This window comes from Microcaecilia unicolor, chromosome 2, assembly GCF_901765095.1.
Source record: "Microcaecilia unicolor chromosome 2, aMicUni1.1, whole genome shotgun sequence".
Classification (NCBI taxonomy): domain Eukaryota; kingdom Metazoa; phylum Chordata; class Amphibia; order Gymnophiona; family Siphonopidae; genus Microcaecilia; species Microcaecilia unicolor.
The window spans coordinates 608,411,963-608,434,983 of NC_044032.1; the positions used below are offsets into that span (position 1 = coordinate 608,411,963).

Sequence of the window (23,021 nt, forward strand, 5' to 3'; positions counted from 1 at the left end):
ATTGAAGGGGGGCAGACTCAGGAAAGATATCAGGAAGTATTTTTTCACAGAGAGGGTGGTGGACGCTTGGAATACCCTCCCGCGGGAGGTGGTGGAGATGAAAACGGTAACGGAGTTCAAACATGCGTGGGATATGCATAGAGGAATCCTGTGCAGAAGGAATAGATCCTCAGAAGCTTAGCTGAAATTGGGTGGCGGAGCAGTTGGGGGGAAGAGGGGGTGGTGGTTGGGAGGCGAGGATAGGGGAGGGCAGACTTATACGGTCTGTACCAGAGCCAGTGATGGGAGGCGGGACTGGTGGTTGGAAGGCGGGAAATACTGCTGGGCAGACTTATATGGTCTGTGCCCTGAAAAGGACAGGTACAAATTCAAGGTAAGGTATACACATATGAGTTTGTCTTGGGCAGACTGGATGGACCATGCAGGTCTTTTTCTGCCGTCATCATCTACTATAACACAGAAATCTAGGAATAATATGTAGTTATAGTAAGAAATGTTCCAAGTAAATATCACCACATTATGGAACTCAAGCCCACATCAGAAAATAATTTTATAAGAAACATGAAACAAAAAGAAAAATAAGAGATTCAATTTTTCACCAATATGCAGTACTAATCTATATTAAGCCCAATATCTCTTAAGTCATGGGTGGTCCATCCCTGATTGATCCATTAAGAATTTCTCATACATAAGTACATAAGTATTGCCATACTGGGAAAGACCAAAGGTCCATCAAGCCCAGCATCCTGTTTCCAACAGTGACCAATCCAGGTCACAAATACCTGGCAAGATCCCAAAAAAGTACAAACCATTTTATACTGCTTATCCCAGAAATAGTGGATTTTCCCCAAGTCCATTTAATAATGATCTAAGGACTTTTCCTTTAGGAAGCCGTCCAAACCTTTTTTTAAACTTTGCTAAGCTAACCGCCTTTACCACATTCTCTGGCAATGAATTCCACAGTTTAATTTCTCCAGTTGAGGCTCTACAAAAAATGAGTCCCTTGCAAAGTGTCTAAGCATTTGCAAGGAAATTTAAGAAAAAAAGGTAGCCCCAGTAGCTAAGACCCTAGATTTCAATGAAAGAATAATGTTTCTATGGGCTTGAGTTGCCCGTTCAAGGGAACACTTGTATCTTTGCACCAGAAAAGGAAGGGTCCTTGTTCTTAAAGTAAGCCTTCAGGATTAAACCTTTATCCTTTGTAGAAGAAAAAGTAGCTAACAGTAGCTTTTGTTGGAATATTATCCTGAGAATCTTCAAGAAACCCCTGTTAAATCTAAACTTTATTGTCCAAAATTATTAACATGTTCTTAGGATTGCCCTCCAAAATGAAACTTTTCTGGAATATAATAACAATTAGCATTTAGCAGTACATCTGCTGAGGAAATGTGAAGTATCTCCTTAAGGTGTTTCCTAAAGAGAATCTATCCATATAACAAATGAGTAGAGGGAAAGTTTAAAAAAAAAAAACCCCCACAAATTGCACCCCCTATTAGCATTGTCCATCTTTTCAAGTTTTAAATGAATAGCTAAAGAGTCTTTAATTGCTGAAGAGGATACTGCTTCTAAGGAAGTATCAGATGCTTCTAATGACTTTTTGATTGTCAGCAAAATTAGAGTCCACATTAAGGAAATAGGACTTGATATACGGTTTTTACAACTACTACTACTACTACTACTATTTAACATTTCTAGAGCGCTACAAAGTGTACGCAGCGCTGTACAAACACAGAAGAAAGACAGTCCCTGCTCAAAGAGCTTACAATCTAATAGACAAAAAGTAAAGCATTTAAATTTAAAATATTTAAGCAGTCAAGCACAAGAGAACAGTCACAGAAGGACTACATTCAAAATGGTTTACATAGTATAGATATATAGGTACTTATTTGTACCTGGGGCAATGGAGGGTTAAGTGACTTGCCCAGAGTCACAAGGAGCTGCAGTGGGAATCAAACCCAGTACCCCAGGATGAAAGTCCGCTGCACTAACCAATAGGCTACGCCTCCTCTCGGTTAGAAAATGTTTGTTACAGTATCCTTTGTAAATGTGCGAAGTTTAGATACAGTCCCATTCAGCAAACACTCCAATACACAGATTGCATACCATATATCTTTTAATTAAATATCCTGCTTCCCTGCTTCTAGCCTTGTAGTTCTGAATCCTAACAAAACCGCTTTAGAAGGTGTAAACCAAAAGGGAACAGGGTTCGCTTATAAATACTTAGTATATCTGAATGTAACTGACCTTGAGCTACTACTGAAAAAGGTGTGTGCAAAATCCAAATAAATCTGCCACACAGATCACTTGTGGCAAAAAGACAGCATCAGAAGAGTCAAGTGGAAAAGCAATTAATGAAATGAGGGGAAGGGGTATGGTCAGGAATGCTAATAAAGTCTTCCTCATGTGTTAACACATACAAAGGAACCCCAAGAATGTCATTCCCCCGGGACTAGATGTTTATGTATTGGCCCCACAGAAGGAGTATTTGTAACAGCACCTTTAAGCTTGATTTTCCGCTTCCCCATAGATTCAATCAACATGCAGCAGAAGCCTCCAATATTACTTCTGTGGTGCTCCAAGGGGCTCCCAAGAGGCAGATATGCCCCTTTGGGCATGCTCCTTCAGCTACGCCCTGTGGCCTCAAGCATGGATGGAAGTTATAGCCAAAGAGGTCCCCTGGTTGATGTCACTCAAAACTGTCCACCTGCATGGTTGGTGGTTCTTCCAAGGGAAGTAGCAAGATGATATTGGCTCAGTCTTCCGGGGTACACTGCAGATATTTCCCACTCTGCTACCAGTTTGTGGTGTGAATGCTAAGATAGTCAGTTTCTTTGTATATCTGTATTCTGACATTCTATATTAGTTTGCTAGTTAGAAATAATTCTGCCTGTGTTCAGTTGAATGTGTTAGAGAGCTTAGGATGATCCTTCAAGTGTTGACCTGAATCTCACAGGACAGACACTTAAAAAGGATTTTGTATTATTTTGTACATACTCCACAACCTCAAGTCAAAGAAATTGTGAGAGTCCATAGAGATAAACATTTGTTGATAATTTAGATTTTTTTTTTTTTTTTTACAGACACGGGTAAAACTGGCGAGAGCCTCAGAATATAAGTTTAAGGCTCAGACAGGAATTTGCCACTATTTTCCAAGCTCGGACTTTGGTGTTTCAATCAGAGACTATAAAGCTTATAACTTCAGGTGAGATTTAAAATAAAAAGTTGGTATGTTTTCTATTATATATCAGTGGGCCCATTTTGTAGCAGACATTAAGACAAAGCCGGGCAAACAATATGGTCTGCAGGTCATTCTGTTTTTCAGTTCCATTTGTTTATTTTGTAAAATGTCCCTCACAATGGGCTGGACTCAAAATTCGCCCCCCCCCCCCCCCCCCAAAAAAAAAAAAAAAAAAAAATTGGCGCTAAGCGCGATTTTATAAAGGGTACACAACCCTTACGAAATCGCACTTAGCGATGATTCCTGTGCTTAATTTTTGGATCCAGGTTTACGGCTCCTTAAACCTGGTGTAAATGCTGCCACCCAAGTTAGGCACGCCGAGGCCGTATTCTGTAAATCCACGTACAGAATGCCCCTGGCATGCTCATGGCCACACCCCTTTTAAGTTGCACGCTAGTAGTTAGATTCCAAACCTTATAGCACACAGCAAGATGTGTGCCAATTAACATGTATTATTGGTTGTTAGCACCCAAATACTGATAATTGGCTCATTCAATTAATTTGCATGCACATCTTGGGCACACACACAGATTTGGGCACACAATTCTGGGCTCCGAATTTAGAATCTGGGGAAATATGCATTAGAAGGGCAATTCTATAATAACGGCCCTACCATTAGATACCCAGAGGGCACCTGGTAGGAGTCTATTCCATAAAGGAACATGAGCACTTGCTTTCCTTTATAAAACAGTAGCCTAACCAGATTTATGCATGCCTAGAATTTGGACTTCGGTACTTAATGCCATCCATAGAGCTGGTGTAACTGTGGGTGCCTAAATGCCAACGACAAGCACATACTTTATAGTGTTCTGTGAGATACATAAGCATGCACCTTGCCCATGCTCTACCCATGTGTGCACCCCTTTTGCAAATATGCATTATGAAAAATAGGATAAATCTCCTTAGTTGGTCTACCAATCAGCAAAGGTAACTCCGTATGTAAATAATATTAAACCCAAATGTTTAATCATTAAATCTGTTTGTAACAACACTTAGATCCAAACTTCTTTTTGTATTCCAGCCATCTTGAAACTTTATTCCTTAGAAAATATTTTCCAGCTTGTATCTTAATACTTTAAAACGCCTTACAGCTTCAATTTGTGTCACTTGCATATCTTCCACACAAAATTACATAAAATGCAGTACACGGACGCCTCCACCTACATGCGGCATGTTTCACAATATGCTGCCTCAGGGTGTGGTCCAACATTCAACTAAAGAATAAAACATACAATCAGTCTACTTTTATATACTATTCCTGGTCAGAAAACATTTCATAACATATCACTTACCTAAAGTGCAAACTAGTTTCTCCACATTGCATCGGTGTCTGCCATCTTTGTGCTTATTCCACCCATGCGCAGTGCTACGTTTTTATAATGCTTCAGTGCTCAGGGTGTCAATGACTCATAGCACCACCCCCTGATGTCATCATGTCTCATTACATTGCAGCTGCCCAATCAATTTCTAAATGTAGGCCCCCAGGGGTCATGGTTCCTAACATGTAAATCCACCATTGATCTTTGTAGCTGAGCAGTCTGTCAACATCACCTCCCACTCTCCCCAATTGGATCTGATCAATGACACGCCACTTTATGTCTAATTAATCATGTTGCTTGGTCAGCCAGTGGTTTACAGTGGGAGCTGTTACAGTGGCCTTGTGGATTCTTGATTTATGTTCATTTAATCTGTATTTCACCGGTCTCGTTGATTTGCCCACATATATTAGTTGACAAGGGCAACATATCATATAAATCACATTGCTACTATTACAATTGGTGTTAGGTCGTGCGGTGAAACCCCGCTTATTGCCAGGCACCTGCCAATCAATTCCTTGAATAGTCAATGTACACCATTAGCACTTACCACAATGACCATGGCCAATAAGATCATCCTGATTATGTAAATACTAGTAAAAAAAGGCCCGTTTCTGATACAAATGAAACGGGCGCTAGCAAGGTTTTCCTTGGAGTGTGTATGTTTGAGAGAGTGTGTGTGTGTGAGATTGACTGTGTGTGAGAGAGAGAGAGTGAATATGTGTGTGTGAGTGAGAGAGAGAGTGAGTATGGGTGTGAGTGTGTCTGTGAGAGAGAGTGTGTGTGAGAATGAGAGTATGTGCGAGTGCGTGAGCCACAGTGAGTGTGTGAGTGTGTTTCACACAGATACAGTGTGAGAGAGAGTGTTTGTGTGGGATGGATAGAGTGTGAGAGAGTATGTGTGCGATACACAGACTCTCTGTGAGAGCGCGAGTGTATGAGATCGAGAGAGTGTTTGAGAGTAACTGTGTGACACATAGAGAGTGAATGTGATACAGTGTGAGACAGTGTGTGGTAGACAGTGTATGAGAGTGAGAGAGACACTGTGGGTGTGCCGGTGTTACCTCCCCCCTCCCTCTGTGTGGTCGCAGGACCTGTAGGGTGAGATAAATAATACCTAGGGCAACAGGTACCCACAGATTACTTATACCAAGATTCCCTGATGCATAAGTCTGCCTAACAGACTCACTAGCTCTGTCTAGGGTGAGATACAGGAATCTTGCTTCTGGCACCTCTCCAGGTGTTTTGGTGTGTAGAGTGAAAAAGAAAGACACAGCTGATAGATATATATATATATATATTAGCTTTATTATGGATAAGAAAATAGAAATACTCTGCGCTAGCTTATGCAATAAAAATATCCCTTACTGATATGAGCACTACCGAAAATATATTGTCTAAACTACACTCTGATTATCCTGAGACTAGGTACGGTAATGATTAGAACAGTACAAATGATAACCTAATAATCCTTATGAAACTTATCACATCTTATGCAAAATACATATTAGCTGCTTTCCCTGACCAAGAGCTGACATAAACCAGTCGTACTTAGATAAAACCATTGCCTAACCCCAGACCAGGAAATATATCACTGTGATCTTACCACGCTGTCGTGATGACGGCTTCAGATAAGACCGGAGCAGAATCTCCCCAGACACTCTCTTAGCTGTCTGTGTCTTATGTAGTGCAGGTCTTTATCAGCCCACGTAGGTTCCCGTCACTCCTTTGGTTATCAGAGCCAATATCTCTGCCACAGGTATTTGCACCAGGATGCAGGTCACGAGGTTGGTATCATACAAAGTCTCTGGCTCCCCCCGAGCCTTGCTGGATTTCTCAGGTCCTCTTACCAGTTGCCCCTCTTCCAAGGGTCTCCGACCCACTAACTTACTTCTGTTCCCGCTTTTCCCGTACCTCTCGGTCAGGTGACGGTAGGAACCAATCATGATCTTGTCCAGTTCAGTACATGGGCAAGAAGAGTTCTTTGTTTTGTGACCTTGGAGAATGGTAACTTCTGGAGCCATGTCTGCCTCCCTACTCTGTTCTCAGGGTGATAGAAGGGGGTGTTTAGAACACAGACTGTCCTTGGCTTTAGCAAGCCTGTCAGTGATTTTCCACAAGCTGAAGCTGGATCTTGCTGACACAGAGATGTTGCAGCAGCCATCTTATTATACCAAGATGTCATAGGCTTGTATAGGCCAAGACCAGCTTAGGCTAGATCACAGGGAAATACCCCTACAGACCCCTCCCTGTTTCCCCTCCCCCTCTCCTCTCAACTTGTGCTGTTCCTTCAGGGATATACAACACAATTTAGCAAAGAAGAGTGTGTATGAGTTTATCTTGTTGGGCAGACTGGATGGACCATGCAGGTCTTTTTCTGCCGTCATCTACTATGTTACTATGTTACATTTTAAAAAATGATTAATTCATGTAATCTTGTTTTAGATAACGGAATAGGCAGCTTGGAGCAATCTTCGTCTTTACTAATCTGCTCTTTTGTTTGCTTGACTGTGAGCACTAACTGCTGCAGGCACTAAGTAGGTTCAGCGAGCAGAACTAAGCATCCAGAGACATGGGAAGGGAGAGAGGAAGGGAAAGACAGATGGGAAGGGACACTAAGGGGAAAAGAGAGAAAAGGGGGCAAATACAAGGAAGGACGCCAGCTGCAGGATTAGCTGATTAAGGGTGAGATACAATCTGACAGGTTTTGAAGCAAAAAAAACGGCAGACAGGTGGCTCAGTTGCTTTCTTCGGCAGAGCTGACTGAAGTGAAGGCAGACACCTAGGAGCTTTTTTTTCTGTCTCATCCATGATTTTTTTCTCTCCGGGGACATCCATGCTTGGCATAGTCGGAGGAAGCCTGCAGCTTGACAGCTCGATCAGTGAAAAGCTCCTTTCCATATCATCAAGCTGATCAATCCATAGACTGGTGGGTTGTGTCCATCTACCAGCAGGTGGAGATAGAGAGCAAACTTTTGCCTCCCTATATGTGGTCATGTGCTGCCGGAAACTCCTCAGTATGTTCTCTATCTCAGCAGGTGGTGGTCACACACAGCAGCAGCTCTCGCTAGGCCTCCAAGCCTAATTCTTAGGTTTTGTTGAGTGCCTGGGGTTGAGGGCTCTTTTGAGCAAGTGCAAACCTGGTGGTGCCAGGTCCCTCCTTTTCTCCCCCCTCCCGCTGGCTCCGTTAAAAAAAAAAAAAAAAAAAATTTTGAACGTCCTTAAAGGCGTTTATTTCGACGTTTATTTAAACGTTCATTGCAGCTACTCACTGGGACACCAGGTCGTTACAGCTCGGAGCGGAAAGCAGGTAATTTTTACCTTTTTATAGCGGGCAGGGGGTTCCCCGATTTATCTCCACGTGGCATATGGCGTCAGAGGGCGAGGGCGTAAAGAGTCGCTCCCCGGATCGCTTGGGCGCTTCTAGAGGGGATGCGGGGGTCTTAAAGTCTGATTCGCCCTTGTTGGGTGACAGTTTTGTGACCGATGAGTGTCCCGGTCCTTCCTCCGGTGTGGCGGTTTTTCCCGCCATAAACGCCCATCCCCCGCTCCTCGCCTCCGCCATCTTGGCTGGCCACGCGGCTCGGACGGCTTCTTCTTGGGCCGCCCTTGAGGTAGGAGACATTAATGCCATGAACGCCCTTAATTTGGGCGACGGCACAAAGGCGGCTAAAATTAAGCGCCGTGTTTCCCGCGCGGCTCCTTCGCGGAGTGTCGCGCCGGACGCCATCTTGGATGCGCAGCATGTCTCTCCCCCGCTCTTGCGAGCGCCGGTTGAGGGTGCGTCTAGGGCTGTAGCCCAGGCTGCGGAAGTGCACAGTCTGGGGGGTTTCTCCCCCGAGTTTGTTTTGCTGCTGCATCAGGCCTTCCTTATGCAAAACGCTGCCCCTGCTCCCTCGTCTGGTAAAGAGGTTGAGGCCCCCGGAGGTAAACGCCCTCGGGTTGATTCCCAGGCCTTGGAGGACTTTGTCTCCTCCGATGTAGATGAGGGCAGCGTATCTGAGTTCTCCCAACGGTCCTTTGCGGATTCCTTGGAGGAGACGGATCCCCGCTCGGATGGAGCGGATGACCCCTCTGCAGCGCGACTTTTTAGCTCAGAGGATTTGCCCAACCTGTTTGTGCAGGCCATGGGCATTTTGAAGATTTCCTCTCCGGAGGACGTCTCTCCCTCAGCCCCTGTTGGCTCTGCCATTATGCTGGGGACGAAACGCCCGCCAAGAACCTTCCACGACGTGCATGATGCCATGCACACCTTAATTTCGGCTCAATGGGATGTCCCGGAAGCGAGCCTTAAAGTGGCTAGGGCTATGTCCCGCCGCTATCCTTTGCCTGTAAGTGAACGTGAGGCCTTTCTGTGGCCTACCGTGGATTCTTTAATCACTGCGGTGACTAAGAAAACGGCGTTGCCGGTGGAAGGTGGCACGGCCCTAAAGGACGCCCAAGACAGAAGATTGGAGGCGGCCTTAAGGTCGTCCTTTGAGGCGGCTGTTTTAAGTTTGCAGGCCTCAATTTGCGGCTCCTATGTGGCCAGGGCGTGCCTGACTATGGTGCAGCGGGCTTCCCCCTCGGATCATTCCTTGAGGGCTGATTGGCCGGCCCTGGAATCGGGCTTAGCCTATTTGGCAGACTTGCTGTATGATGTCTTGAGAGCCTCAGCTAAAGGCATGGCTCAGACAATCTCTGCGCGGCGGTGGCTTTGGCTGAAGCATTGGTCTGCTGACCACGCCTCTAAATCCCGCCTGGCTAGATTGCCTTTTAAAGGCAAGCTGCTCTTTGGGGTCGAGCTGGACAAAATCGTGACCGATCTCGGCACGTCTAAGGGCAAGAAGTTACCAGAGGTCAGGGCTCGGGCTAGTACTCGCCCTGGTACCTCCAGAGGACGGTTTCAGGAAGCCCGTCGGTACCGCCCGGGCAGGTCGGGCTCCTCTGCCTCCTCTTCCTTCAAGAGGAACTTCTCCCCCAAGCAGCATTCCTTTCGCAGAGACCGCCGTCCCGGAGGTGCTCCCTCCGGTTCTCCCCCAGGGTCTCGTACCCAATGACGGGGCCTTGGTCCACGCCTCAGTGCAGATTGGAGGACGGCTGTCCTCGTTTATGGGCGAGTGGACCACAATAACTTCAGACGCTTGGGTGCTGGAAGTTATCAGAGACGGCTACAAGCTAGAGTTCTGCCGACCCTTAAAAGACGGGTTTGTACTCTCTCCCTGCAAGTCTCCGGTCAAGCTGTGGCAGTGCAGCAGACCTTGGACAATCTGATCCGCCTGGGGGCGGTCGTTCCGGTGCCAGAAAATCAGCTGGGCAAGGGACGTTACTCCTTTTTCTTTGTGATACCAAAGAAAGGAGGTTCTGTACGGCCTATCCTCGACCTCAAAGGGGTCAATTGGGCCTTGAAAGTTCGGCACTTTCGCATGGAGACCCTCCGCTCTGTTATAGCGGCAGTGAAGGCAGGAGAGTTCCTGGCATCCTTGGACATCAAGGAAGCGTACTTGCATATTCCCATCTGGCCTCCTCATCAACGCTTTCTGCGTTTTGCAGTACTGGGCCGACACTTCCAGTTCAGAGCCCTCCCGTTGGCTGCTGCTCCGCGGACCTTCTCCAAAGTAATGGTGGTCATCGCGGCCTTCCTGAGGAAGGAAGGAGTTCTAGTCCATCCTTATCTGGACGACTGGTTGATCCAAGCCCCCTCTTATGCAGAGTGCGGCAAAGCTGTGAACCGGGTGGTTGCTCTTTTGAGCTCCCTGGGGTGGATCATTAACTGGGAGTAAAGCCAGCTGCGCCCGACTCAGTCCCTGGAGTATCTGGGAGTTCGATTCGACACCCAAGTGGGCAGAGTGTTCCTGCCAGACAATCGGATTGTCAAGCTTCAGGCTCAGGTGGACTAGTTCCTAGTAGCCTCTCCTATTCGGGCTTGGGACTACGTGCAGCTGTTGGGCTCTATGACAGCCACGATGGAAGTAGTGCCCTGGGCCAGGGCTCATATGAGACCACTACAACAATCTCTGCTGCTGCGCTGGACTCCGATGTCGGAGGATTATGCTGTGCGCCTTCCCTTGGACCCAGCAGTGCGCAAGGCGCTGAGCTGGTGGACGCAGACAGACAAGTTGTCTGCAGGAATGCCTCTGGTGACCCCGGAGTGGATTGTCGTCACGACAGACGCCTCTTTGATGGGCTGGGGAGCCCACTGCTTGGGAAGGACAGCGCAGGGGCTCTGGTCTCCTGCAGAGGCAAGTGGTCTATCAACCTCCTGGAACTCAGAGCCATTCGGTTGGTGTTGTTGGAGTTCATCCCGGTACTGGTGTTGAAGCCTGTACGGGTCCTGTCGGACAATGCCACGGCTGTGGCCTATGTCAACCGCCAGGGAGGTACCAAGAGCGCCCCTCTAGCCAAGGAGGCTATGAATCTATGCCAGTGGGGGGACGCGAACCTGGAGCAGCTTTCAGCGGCCCACATTGCCGGAGTCATGAATGTCAAGGCGGACTTTCTCAGTCGCCATACCTTGGAGCCCGGAGAGTGGCAGCTATCTGCTCAGGCGTTCTTGGACATCACGAAGCGCTGGGGCCAGCCGAGCCTAGATCTGATGGCGTCATCGGCCAATTGCCAAGTGCCGCGCTTTTTCAGCAGAGGACGGGACCCTCGATCCCTGGGAGTAGATGCTCTTCTCCAACAGTGGCCGACACAAGAGCTTCTCTATGTGTTCCCGCCCTGGCCCATGTTGGGCAGGGTGCTAGACCGGGTGGCAAAGCATCCCGGCGGGGTAATCCTGGTGGGTCCGGATTGGCCCAGACGTCCCTGGTATGCGGACTTGATCAGGCTCTCAGTCGGCGATCCTCTGCGGCTGCCAGTGGAGCAGGGCCTGTTACATCAGGGTCCCGTGGTGATGGAGGATCCCTCCCCCTTTGGTCTTACGGCCTGGCTATTGAGCGGCAGCGTCTGAGAAAGAAGGGCTTCTCAGACAAGGTCATCGCCACTATGCTGAGAGCGAGGAAGCGCTCTACTTCTACTGCTTACGCCAAGGTTTGGCGTATCTTTGCAGCGTGGTGTGAAGCAGGCTAACTTTCTCCCTTCACTGCTCCAATTTCTTCAGTGTTGGCGTTCCTGCAAGAAGGTCTGGACAAAGGCCTGTCGCTCAGTTCCCTGAAAGTTCAGGTAGCGGCTCTGGCTTGCTTCAGGGGCCGCCTGAAGGGTGCTTCCCTGGCTTCGCAGCCAGATGTGGTGCGCTTTCTCAAGGGAGTTAATCACCTGCGCCCTCCTCTGCACTCAGTGGTGCCTGCGTGGAATCTCAACCTGGTGCTAAGAGCATTGCAGAAGCCGCCTTTTGAACCCTTGTCGAGGGCATCTCTGAAAGACCTGACGTTGAAAGCAGTCTTTTTGGTGGCTATCACTTCAGCCAGAAGAGTTTCCGAGCTCCAGGCACTCTCATGTCGAGAGCTTTTTCTGCAGTTCACTGAGGCAGGAGTGACTATTCGCACAGTGCCTTCCTTCCTGCCCAAGATTGTTTTTCGCTTCCATGTGATTCAGCAGCTCTGTCTCCCTTCCTTTCGTAGGGAGGTCTACCCAGAGGAATACTCTGCTCTCAATTTCTGGATGTGAGACGAGTCATCATCAGATACTTGGAAGTGACCAATGATTTCCGGAAATCGGATCATCTGTTTGTCCTGTTTACAGGTCCTCGTAAGGGTCTGCAGGCTTCTAAGCCTACAGTGGCAAGATGGGTCAAGGAAGCCATTGCAGCGGCTTAGGGTCCGTCTCCTTGGAAGAGATTTGCAAGGCGGCAACTTGGGCTTCGGCCCATACCTTTGCCAGGCATTACCGCTTGACTGTGGCTGCTCGGGCGGAGGCCCGGTTTGGAGCTTCAGTGTTGCGGTCAGGGATTTCTATGTCCCGCCCTGGGTGAGTACTGCTTCGGTACATCCCACCAGTCTATGGATTGATCAGCTTGATGATATGGAAGGTAAAATTATGTATCATACCTGATAATTTTCTTTCCATTAATCATAGCTGATCAATCCATAGCCCCTCCCAGATATCTGTACTGTTTATATTCTGGTTGAATTTTAGGTTCAAGTTTAGCCTTCAGTTACTTCAGGAGGACTTCGTGTTCAAGTTCTTCTTTCACTTGGATTCTTCAAGAGTTGAGACGAGTTTGTGTTACAGTGAGCTGCTGCATTCCTCTCCCCTCCATTTTACGGGGCTGGATTGAGATTTAAATTCTGCCGGCACTCCCTCCCGCTTCGTGCGGCTGTAGGGCAGCTTTGTACCCCTCCCGCTTCGGCGGTTAGGGTCAGTCAGCTCCTCCCGCGGTTGCGGTTGCAGGATAAGCCAGATCCCCCCGCATCGGCGGGTGTGGTGTCCCTCCCCCGCTCCGCGGGGATGAGCTGGACGGATTCCCCTCCCCCACTTGTGTGGGGATGAGCTGGGTTAATTCCCCTCCCCCGTTTCGGCGGTGGTGAGCTGGGCAGAGTGTCCCTTCGTGGGTGTAATTCTCTAAGTGCTGAGTCCTGCGGATGGAGCTTTGATATCGACATACTGAGGAGTTTCCGGCAGCACATGACCACATATAGGGAGGCAAAAGTTTGCTCTCTATCTCCACCTGCTGGTAGATGGACACAACCCACCAGTCTATGGATTGATCAGCTATGATTAATGGAAAGAAAATTATCAGGTATGATACATAATTTTACCTTTTATATCCTAACGCCTGGGCTGTCAGAATATAATTTCCTAGGGGCACCGCTCCTCCTCTCACCTCTTGCGTCACTGCCCCAGGAGTAGAACCCCGGAGGAGGAGCGTAGCGAGGTGAGAGGAGGAGGAGTGGATGCAGAGCTGACAGCCGATGGCTGCCTGCGGTGCCGGTGCCCCGCATCCTTTTTGAAAGCATTTTTGCATGTTTAAGTTGTTTTTTTTTGTTTTTGTTCCGACCGCTGCTGCTCAACAGGAGAAGCAGCAGTGGCCGGAAATGGCAGCTGAGCTGATGTAGGACGGAGGGGGGGGAGCGGAGGGTGGAGCAGTGGCTGAAGGGGTGGCAACCTGGGAGGGGTGAGGGGCGGCGACTTGGGGGGGGGGGGGGGACGTGGCGAAGGGCTGAAACTGCGCCTCCAACGTTCCGAACTGAGCACGAATGCTTCAAGGTTTTTGTCCACACTGCCAGCTTCAGAACATTGGAGGTGCGTTTTATTATATAGGATTCTACTCATTTGTAAGACAGCATTTTACCAATAGTTTTACACCTACGATAAGCAATTAACGGTCTCTCCTTCAATGAGGGGTGAACCTGTAAAACAGTCCAATATTTATGAATCAAAGATGAAACTCTAGAACTTCCTGCCATATGGAATTGATATGTTGCCCTTTTCAACTAATATATGTGGGCAAATCAACAAGTTACATCTTTGATTCATAAATATGGCAGATGACGTTTACTATGTCAAAGTGATGCATTTGGGAAAGAGGAACCCGAATTATAGCTACGTAATGCAAGGTTCCACGTTAGGAGTCACCGACCAAGAAAGGGATCTAGGTGTCATCGTGGATGATACGTTGAAACCTTCTGCTCGGTGTGCTGCAGTGGCTAAGAAAGCAAATAGAATGTTAGGTATTATTAGGAAAGGAATGGAAAGCAAAAATGAGGACGTTATAATGCCTTTGTATCGCTCCATGGTGCGATCACACCTCAAATATTGTGTTCAATTCTGGTCGCTGCATCTCAAAAGAGATATAGTGGAATTAGAAAAGGTGCAGAGGACAAGAAAAATGATAAAGGGGATGGGACGACTTCCCTATGCGGAAAGGCTAAAGTGGCTAGGGCTCCTCAGCTTGGAGAAGAGATGGCTGAGGAGAGATATGATAGAGGTCTATAAAATAATGAGTGGCGTGGAAAGGGTAGACATGAAGCGTCCGATTACTCTTTCCAAAAATACTAGGATTATGGGGCATTCAATGAAGCTACAGAGTAGTACATTTAAAACGAATCAGAAAATATTTCTTCACTCAATGTGTAATTAAACTCTGGAATTTGTTGCCAGAGAATGTAGTAAAGGGTTGAAAAAAGGTTTGGACGGCTTCCTAAAGGAAAAGTCCATAGACCATTGTTAAAATGGACTTGGGGATAATCCACTGCTTATTTTTGGGATAAGCAGCATAAAATGTTTTGTACTTTTTTGGGATCTTGCCATGTATTTGTGACCTGGATAGGCCAGTGCTGGAAACAGGATGCTGGGCTTGATGGACCTTTGGTCTGTCTCAGTATGGCAATACTTATGTACTAAAAAGTAATAGGAAAAGGAAACCGATATGGATCTCCAAAAGAAATAAAATAAAAGACAATATAGGTAGCATTCACAAAATACAGAGGAACACAGATGAGAATACCAGATAAAGCTCAAAGAGGCAAAGAAAGAAATAATGATGGCAAAAGCTTGGCCATTAGAAAAAATGTCTAAAGATGTAAAGTGAGGTGAGAAGACTTTGTTCAGGTATGTTGGGCAAAAGGAGGAAGGCTAGAAATAGAATTATAAAAGTGAAAAATGATAAGGACTGCTATGTGGAGAGTGATGAGAAAAAAATAAAAATGGATGAAAATCCTGGAGAAAGATTACAGGTGACTGCAAATGGAATATATAGGAATGGAATAGATGTCACACCATTCAACTTGAAAAGCTGAAAGTGGATAAAGCCATGGGGCTGGAACAGGACCATCTCAAGCCAGAAATATGCCCCAAGCGACACTCCCCTAGCCCTCTCATCCTGCCCACTTCATCGCAGCCAAACAGGGGAGCAGTGGACAGAATTTCAAGTTTGGAGCCCCCACCTTCCTTGCACCCTGTGTGGCCTCACTGCCCACACAAAGCTTTCTACGGCCCTGCTGAAAGGGATACATCACTGGATATTGAGGGAGCTCAGAGAAGCTCGGGGGGGGGGGGGGGGGGGGTCTTCAAAGGATTTTGTTTAATAGATCCTTCAAGGCAGGATAGGTTCCAGAGGATTAGAGAAGGGCAAATGTGGTCCCTCTTCAGAAAAGGGATAACAGACAGGTGTGTAAATACCTCTGTGGCAAAAGTGCACAGGAGGTGAGTCTCTTTCAGTTGAAAGGACGCTCTTGAATGAGGGTGCATAAGATGAAGGTGAAAGGGGACAGACTCGGAAGTAACCTGAGAAAATACTTCTTCACAGAAAGGGTGATGAATTTGTAGAACAGTTTCCCAGTGGAGGTGGTGGAGACGAAAACTGTAACCGAATTCAAGAAAGGGGGGACCGGTACATAGGATCTCTGGGGAAGAGGATGGGATAGTAGATGGTGTACAGCGCTGCGTATTGTAGTGCTATAGAAATGATTAGTAGTAGTAGATGGCATGGATGGGCAGACTGGATAGGCCATATGGTGTTTATCTGCCTTCATATTTCTATGTTTACAGGCCAGTAAGCCTAACCTTGGTGGCTGGAAAAGTAATGGAGACACTACTGAATGAAAATATAGTAAACTTTAGAATCCGGTGTATTACAAGATTTGAAGTAACATGATTTTACCAAAGGGAGATCATGCCAGCTTGATTTCTTTGACTGGGTGACCAGAGAATCGGATCGAGAACCTGCACAGAGTGTAGTGTGCTTGGATTTCAACAAAGCTTTTGTTACAGTTCCTTTTAGGAGTTTGATGAATAAACTGAGTATAAAGTAGGTGTTGGCATTTAAACTACCCAAAGACATGTATAAAATGTTTACTGGAAAGGGGAGCTGTACGTGCCAATGTCTGGCCTCCCTGATCACCACCACCTAATTGCCTCCCCCCTCCCCCCCGGACATCTGATTCACCTCTGTCCCCAAATAACACATACCTCCCCACCACCCCCACCGGTGGCTCACCTCTGATGCTTACATCTCCCCTTTTTCTGTGACATAAGCCCTTCTGATGCCTGACACCCCCCTTCCCCAGCGTGGCTACCAATCGCTTCCAAGGCACCAATCCACCTTGACATTCTCCCTCCCCTCAAAGAACCCCATCCCCACCCCTGATTACCACCCTGGCCTTACCTAGGATCCCTGATGTGTACTGGGGTGGGGGTGATACCCACTTGCTCCTGCTTCATTGATTCTGGCAGTCAGAGTGGCTGCCTAGAGCTCTAGCAGTAATATTTTCTTTGTATTTTCCATTTGTATCCAAAATATTTTTTGAATTATATAATGTTGCATAAAAATACAATTGTAATAACTGTGAGAGGAATCCCCTCCCCTCTATGGTATACATCAGGCCTGCAGAAAGCTGTCCTTGGGTCCCTAACACAGAATGCTCATTGCTCCAGGCTCTTTACCATTGCTGAACTCCAGGTGAAGTACCCCATGATTATCTGCCCCTAACCCTTCAATGGCCCTCATTCATGGATTCCGTTTTGTTTTTCTTGAAGAAACAGAGGAAAAGAATCAACTTCGGGCTAAAGAGGAAAGAGACATTTACAGATTTTTTTTATTTTGTTTTGTTGTATGTTAAAGTACAACTAGCAGGGAAATGGAACAGAACAGTGAAACTGTCTCTGTGCTAGAACAAATATTCAAAGCAAATAAAAAAACATTGCATCACATACTATTTTTATGTTGCAGGGATGAACAGTCCCTGCTGCTTAAGGTTCTAGTTAGTATTTCACACATATCGCAAGATGTGGAGGGGCATAATCGAAAGTGGCGCCCAAGTTTTCCTGAGGACGTCCCGGCGAAGGGGCAGGGAAACCCATAGTATCGAAACAAGATGGGTGTCCATCTTTCGTTTCGATAATACGGTCGGGGACGCCCAAATCGCAAAATTTTGGTCAAGCTCTATCTCTGGCCGTCTTCAAATCTAAACTAAAAGCCCACCTTTTTGATGCTGCTTTTAACTCCTAACCCTTATTCACTTGTTCAGAACCCTTATTTTATCATCCTCACCTTAATATTCCCTTATCTCTTGTTTGTCCTGTTTGTCCTAATTAGATTGTAAGCTCTGTCGAGCAGGGACTGTCTCTTCAAGTTCAAGTGTACAGTGCTGCGTACGTCTAGTAGCGCTATAGAAATAAGTAGTACCTTAGAGATGGTCGTCCCTGATTTTCGGCGATAATGGAAACCGAGGACGCCCATCTCAGAAACGACCAAATCCAAGCCATTTGTTCATGGGAGGAGCCAGCATTCGTAGTGCACTGGTCCCCCTCACATGCCAGGACACCAACTGGGCACTCTAGGGGGCACTGCAGTGGACTTCAGAAATTGCTCCCAGGTGCATAGCTCCCTTACCTTGTGTGCTGAGCCCCCCAACCCCCCCCCCCCCAAAAAAAAAACCCACTCCCAACAACTGTACACCACTACCATAGCCCTAAGGGGTGAAGGGAGGCACCTACATGTGGGTACAGTGGGTTTCTGGTGGGTTTTGAACGGCTCACATTTACTACCACAAGTGTAACAGGTAGGGGAGGGGTGGTCCTGGGCCTGCCTGCCTGAAATGCACTGCACCCACTAAAACTGCTCCAGGGACCTGCATACTGCTGTCATGGAGCTGAGTATGACATTTGAGGCTGGAATAAAATATTTAAAAAGGTTTTTTTTTTAGGGTGGGAGGGGGCTGGTGACCACTGGGGGAGTAAGGGGAGGTCATCCCCGATTCCCTCCGGTGGTCATCTGGTCGGTTCGGGCACCTTTTTGAGGCTTGGTAGTAACAAAAAATGGATCAGGTAAAGTCGCCAAAGTGCTCGTCAGGGACGTCCTTCTTTTCCCCATTATCGGTCGAGGACGCCCATGTGTTAGGCACGCCCCCAGTCCCGCCTTCGCTATGCTTCCGACACGCCCCAGTGAACTTTGGTCGTCCCCGCGACGGAAAGTAGTTGAGGACGCCCAAAATCGACTTTCGATTATGCCGATTTGGGCGACCCTGGGAGAAGGACGCCCATCTCCCGATTTGTGTCAAAAGATGGGCGCCCTTTCTTTTTCGAAAATAAGCCTGAAAGCCTCAGTTATCTGCAAACTTGCATATAACACAAGAAACAAGGCATATCATATTTAGGGTTAATTTAAACCGCTTATTTTTACCCCACCAACAAATATAGCTACTAGTAACACTTGTACTTCATCTCATTTTTTACTTTATCCAAATAGGTATTGTCTGAAGTGGGTAACGTAGCCTGGGGATATGTTTGACCGTATAAGAACAATTGAAGAACCTTCCATTTGTGACATAACTGTTTAATTTGTTCTGACTTTTTCATGGTGTTTTTCCTTTAAAACACTTGATCTAGCTGTAAATAATGTTTCCCAAATATTTAAAGCTATTTCCTACTTGTTGTAAGGAGATTCTTCCTCCTAATCTTCTTTGCATAGCATTTCTCAACATTTGATAAGGTTAATTTGCAACTCTATGAAGCTACCAAAAGCACTGTATTATTTGCTTTGTTTTCCATGCTGTCCGTCACTTGCCCCCAAAAAAGCAACATGTCATCTCCAAAAAGATAAATACGATAATCACTCTCTCCTACCCATATTCCCTGCATTTGGAGGGGGAGGGGGGCAGTCTTTTTTTTTTTTTTTTTTTAAAGGCTAGGGGTTCTAGTGAAAGCATGAATAATAATAGAGAGAGCAGATACTCCTGCCTGGTGCCTTTCTGTACAGTAACCACCTCTGACCCATCCCCGTTAATGATCAGTTGCACTGTGGGAGTGCTGTATAATATCTGGATTTGTTGTGCAAAGGGTCACTGAATTCTAAATCATGTTAAATAGTCCCATGACACTTTATCAAATGCTCAGTGCTTCTCTCTCCAAACCCTTTGTGAGGGAGTGAGTGGTATAGTGGCAGGTGTCCCTAGGAACACTCCCTCACTGAAGGTGCAGATTAACCGCCTTTCAGCAGGTGGCGGTAAAAGGATGCAATTTAGCTGCCTGAAAGCAGGTGGAGCTAAGCTGTCAAAGCATGTCCTGAGTAAAAGGACGAGTCTCAGAGGGAAGGAAGGTTAAATGCCCTGAGAGATTGTAGAATCAGGGAGACCCCGAGTCAAGAGGTCTCCTGGAGGAAGGCTGTGAGAGAAGGAATCCTCCCAACAAGTTGACTGGGCTATAGTATCTGTGGGAGGTTCAGGGAAGCAGAGTGGCCCTTAAGCTAATATCTCCAGAGTCCATGTGGGAAAGACAAAGTAGGAAGTTTCAGAAATTACCTTGAAGACTCGTATGTTGTATGTCCAGCCTGAAATCAAGCCTGTGTTGGACTGTGTTTGGAACAGTAACGTATTTGGGGTGTGAAAGAAGCCAGTCCTAGTAAGACTGCTTCCTTACACTTTGACAAGAACACTGATAGTACTGCACTAAGTTGTGATGCAACAATCTTTGGTATGTTAGAACACAGTAATAAAGAATTCTTCTGTTTACTCATACCCTTTTGTCTGCCAGTGTCTGTGAAATCCTGTAACCAACCACAAGTCGCACGCCCTTCCATCTCCATATTGCTGCCAAAGTTTTCATTAGCCTTATTGAGTGGTGGTTCTCCCTTGCACAAAACCCATTATATCTTTCTGTATTAAATCTGGGCGTATCACACTGACTGCTGGGCCAGCACATTTGCAACTTTTTTGATGTCTTTGTTTAGCAAGGAGGTAAGTCTGCAGGACTCCAGTTGTTCCAGGTTCTTTTCCAGATTGAGGAAAGACCACTATATGAATCTGATTAGGCATATCCTCCATGGTATGCTATCGCTGAAACTGGCCAGTTACTTGCTTAGTAGCATTGCTACTATTTCATTTAAAATTGTATAGAATTCTGCGCCTAACCTTTGCTAACAGTCACCCCATTTATGTAATTTGTATTCACATATAGTTGAATGTTGCTCTTCTTTCTAAGCCTAATATTTAATATAATAATTGAGCATAATGGCAGCCTGAGGGCTTTGCTCCGAGCAACCCCACAGCTAAATTAAGCAATGGCACAGTGATCTGGGGTGATCCTTCTTGGGTTTGTGATAATATTTGCTGGAATTGATCTGTTTTGATTCCTGGATCAGCGCTAAAACTCGATCGCTAGATCTTACCGGGTTTTCCTATACATGGAGGAAACCAACAAACCGCATGGCAGGAGCAAGCCACACTTTATCCGCACCAGGCTCTCTGGATCTCTTACCGTCTCAGGGAGAGCGTTTTACTTTGCATGATATTCCGAGGCGCTGGATCCTGACCCATTACCTGAGATCCGCTCATGGTTGAAAGAGATCAAATCTGACCTTAAAGCGGTCCATGATGAGTTGGAGGTCCTTGGGGCAGACTTGCGGGGTGAAATCAAAGAACTTGGCCATAGGGTTGAGGATACAAAACAGCGGCTCGATGAGCATGAAGAGGCATTGGGAGCCATGGAAAAGAACTTTCTGTACACAAAAGCCAGTTCCTGGCTGATCTTTGACAAATTAGAGCATTTGGAGAACTTGAGTCGCCACCATAATCTGCAATTCCATGGTATTCCAGAGACTCAGGCTTATAATAACTGTGAGGAAGTGGTACAAAATATTGTTGGCACTTTGCTTAGCTGGAGCAGATTCATTTGCAGCGAGCCCATAGAGCCTTAGGAGCCCCACAAAACAACCGGCCTAAAGGCATCATTGCTTGTTTCTGCGAGTTCTGCATAAGGTCCGTTCTCAGGTCTGAGTTACCTGGGACTCCTATCAGGTCGAAATTTATCAGGATCTCACAGGGGCAACCCTTCAGTGGAGGATGGATCTGCGGCCATTAATGCAATATTTGTGCTCTCACGACATCTGCTATCGATGGAAACGTCCCTCTGCTTTACTGTTTTATACTGAAGTTAACTGCATTAAGTGCGCTTGTCAGCAATCGTTGTCTAGGGTTGGTCCCGGGTCCAGTTCACAGAGGCAGTGGGTTCTCAAAGAATGCACAATCCACACGGGTTTGGACATGTAAAGTATATTATATTTGCAGATATGTATAGGCTCACAGCACAGTAAAGATAAATGGTACAAGCTGTCTCTGGGTGTGTGTTTAGAGCGAGAAAGAAAGGATAGGGTTTTTGGAAGAGAGAAGCCTTGGGGTTGTGGTGCAAGAGGTATATATGTGAGCAGAGAGAAAGGAAGAGAGAGAAGTTGCCAGCCACCAGAGCCCTGTGTTCTGTTGGCCAAAGATGGAGATGTGCAGAGAAAGAAAAAGAAGAAACAAAGGCCTGTGCTCTGCTGCCGAGAGACAGAGCAAGAAGTGTCCCCGGGCAGAGAGAAGTGCCCTGGACAGAGAGTGAGCCCTGAGCATGTGCTCTGTTTTTATACCTCAAGAACAGAAAAAAGATCAAAACTTATCTTTCTTCCTAGCCAAACTCCGTTTGCTTTCTTTGAAGCCAGGAGAGGTGAGCAATTTCACAGGTTGTCCTTTTTGAAGTCCCAAGCTATGGAGCCTCTATGTCTGGCCTCCTTTGTTCTCAAAGAGAGCTCTGCTCCCAGATGGAACAAAAGGTATGCTGATCAAGAGTAATTAAACACAGGGCTAGCAGGCCCCTCAACACCATTTGTTCCATTTTTCCATCCTCTGATTCCTGAAGGGGAGGGGGAAGTTCTCAGAGGTCAGAAGCTGGTTTAATATTATGTCAAGCTGGTTTCCTATTAATATAAGTATGCCCAGCAATAATTTTGACTTCCAGCAATCCTGACAGCGCTCTTTGCTAGAGGGGCGTGAGCTTTTTCTGGAATTGGTGGAGACCCCCTTATTCATGTGCTCTCTCTAAGGAATCTCTAGGGCCTAGGGTGACCCCCTAAATAGTGGCAGAGCGTCCCCTACAGTAAACGTCTTAAATGCCAGCGATCAGATACCACACTCATGGACAAGCGGGTAACATGACTTGGGGTGCTGATATGGGCTTTGGTTTCCAGGGTTGGATATAGCTGCTTCTAGTTGCATGACACCCTGTATAACTAATGTACTATTTTCTACTGTCATATGGGACAGGTGAGAAATCTGTTTGATTTTACTGTTTACAATGGTTTGTACTTGGGTACTGCATGTTTTTAGAACTACCTGATGGTTTATTCAAGTTAATTTGCAGCGCTGCCTCTTAGAAATGAATAATACGGGTTGCAGGACAACATTCTTTCTCCAGGGGTGCATCATTCCTTATGAATGAGCATAGTTTTTAAATGGATTTTGGGAGGGGGATGGAGGAAGGGATTCTGGGTGCACAGCTGGGCTCTATATGGGTTACGTGGCTCAGTTTCAGTGTGTCACCCTTAATGTGAGAGATTGAACTCTCCACAGAAACGTCAACTTATGTTTAAAAAAATTGGTGTGCCTGAGGGCGGATGTGGCCCTGGTACAGGAGACACATCTGTTCACGTGTCATGAAAGGGGGGAAATGGGAATTGATATACCACCTTTCTGTGGTATTTTGCAACTACATTCAAAGCGGTTTACATATATATAGGTACTTATTTTATACCTGGGGCAATGGAGGGTTAAGTGACTTGCCCACAGTCACAAGGAGCT

At 46.5% G+C, this 23,021-nt stretch overlaps 1 protein-coding gene across 2 annotated transcripts in view; it reads left to right on the plus strand.

The window, feature by feature from the left end:
- The window catches only part of CTSO (cathepsin O), a 65,239-nt gene that overhangs the window by 19,612 nt on the left and 22,606 nt on the right, over nt 1-23,021 (plus strand). The window contains exons 5-6 of one of the 2 annotated variants that reach the window (XM_030191610.1): nt 3,081-3,202; nt 15,964-16,083. In XM_030191610.1, coding sequence (XP_030047470.1) covers nt 3,081-3,202; nt 15,964-16,069 — 228 coding nt within the window. In that variant the 3' untranslated portion in view covers nt 16,070-16,083. Of the gene's footprint in view, nt 1-3,080; nt 3,203-15,963; nt 16,084-23,021 lie in introns of those variants that run through there. The other variant, XM_030191609.1, reaches the window with a different exon arrangement.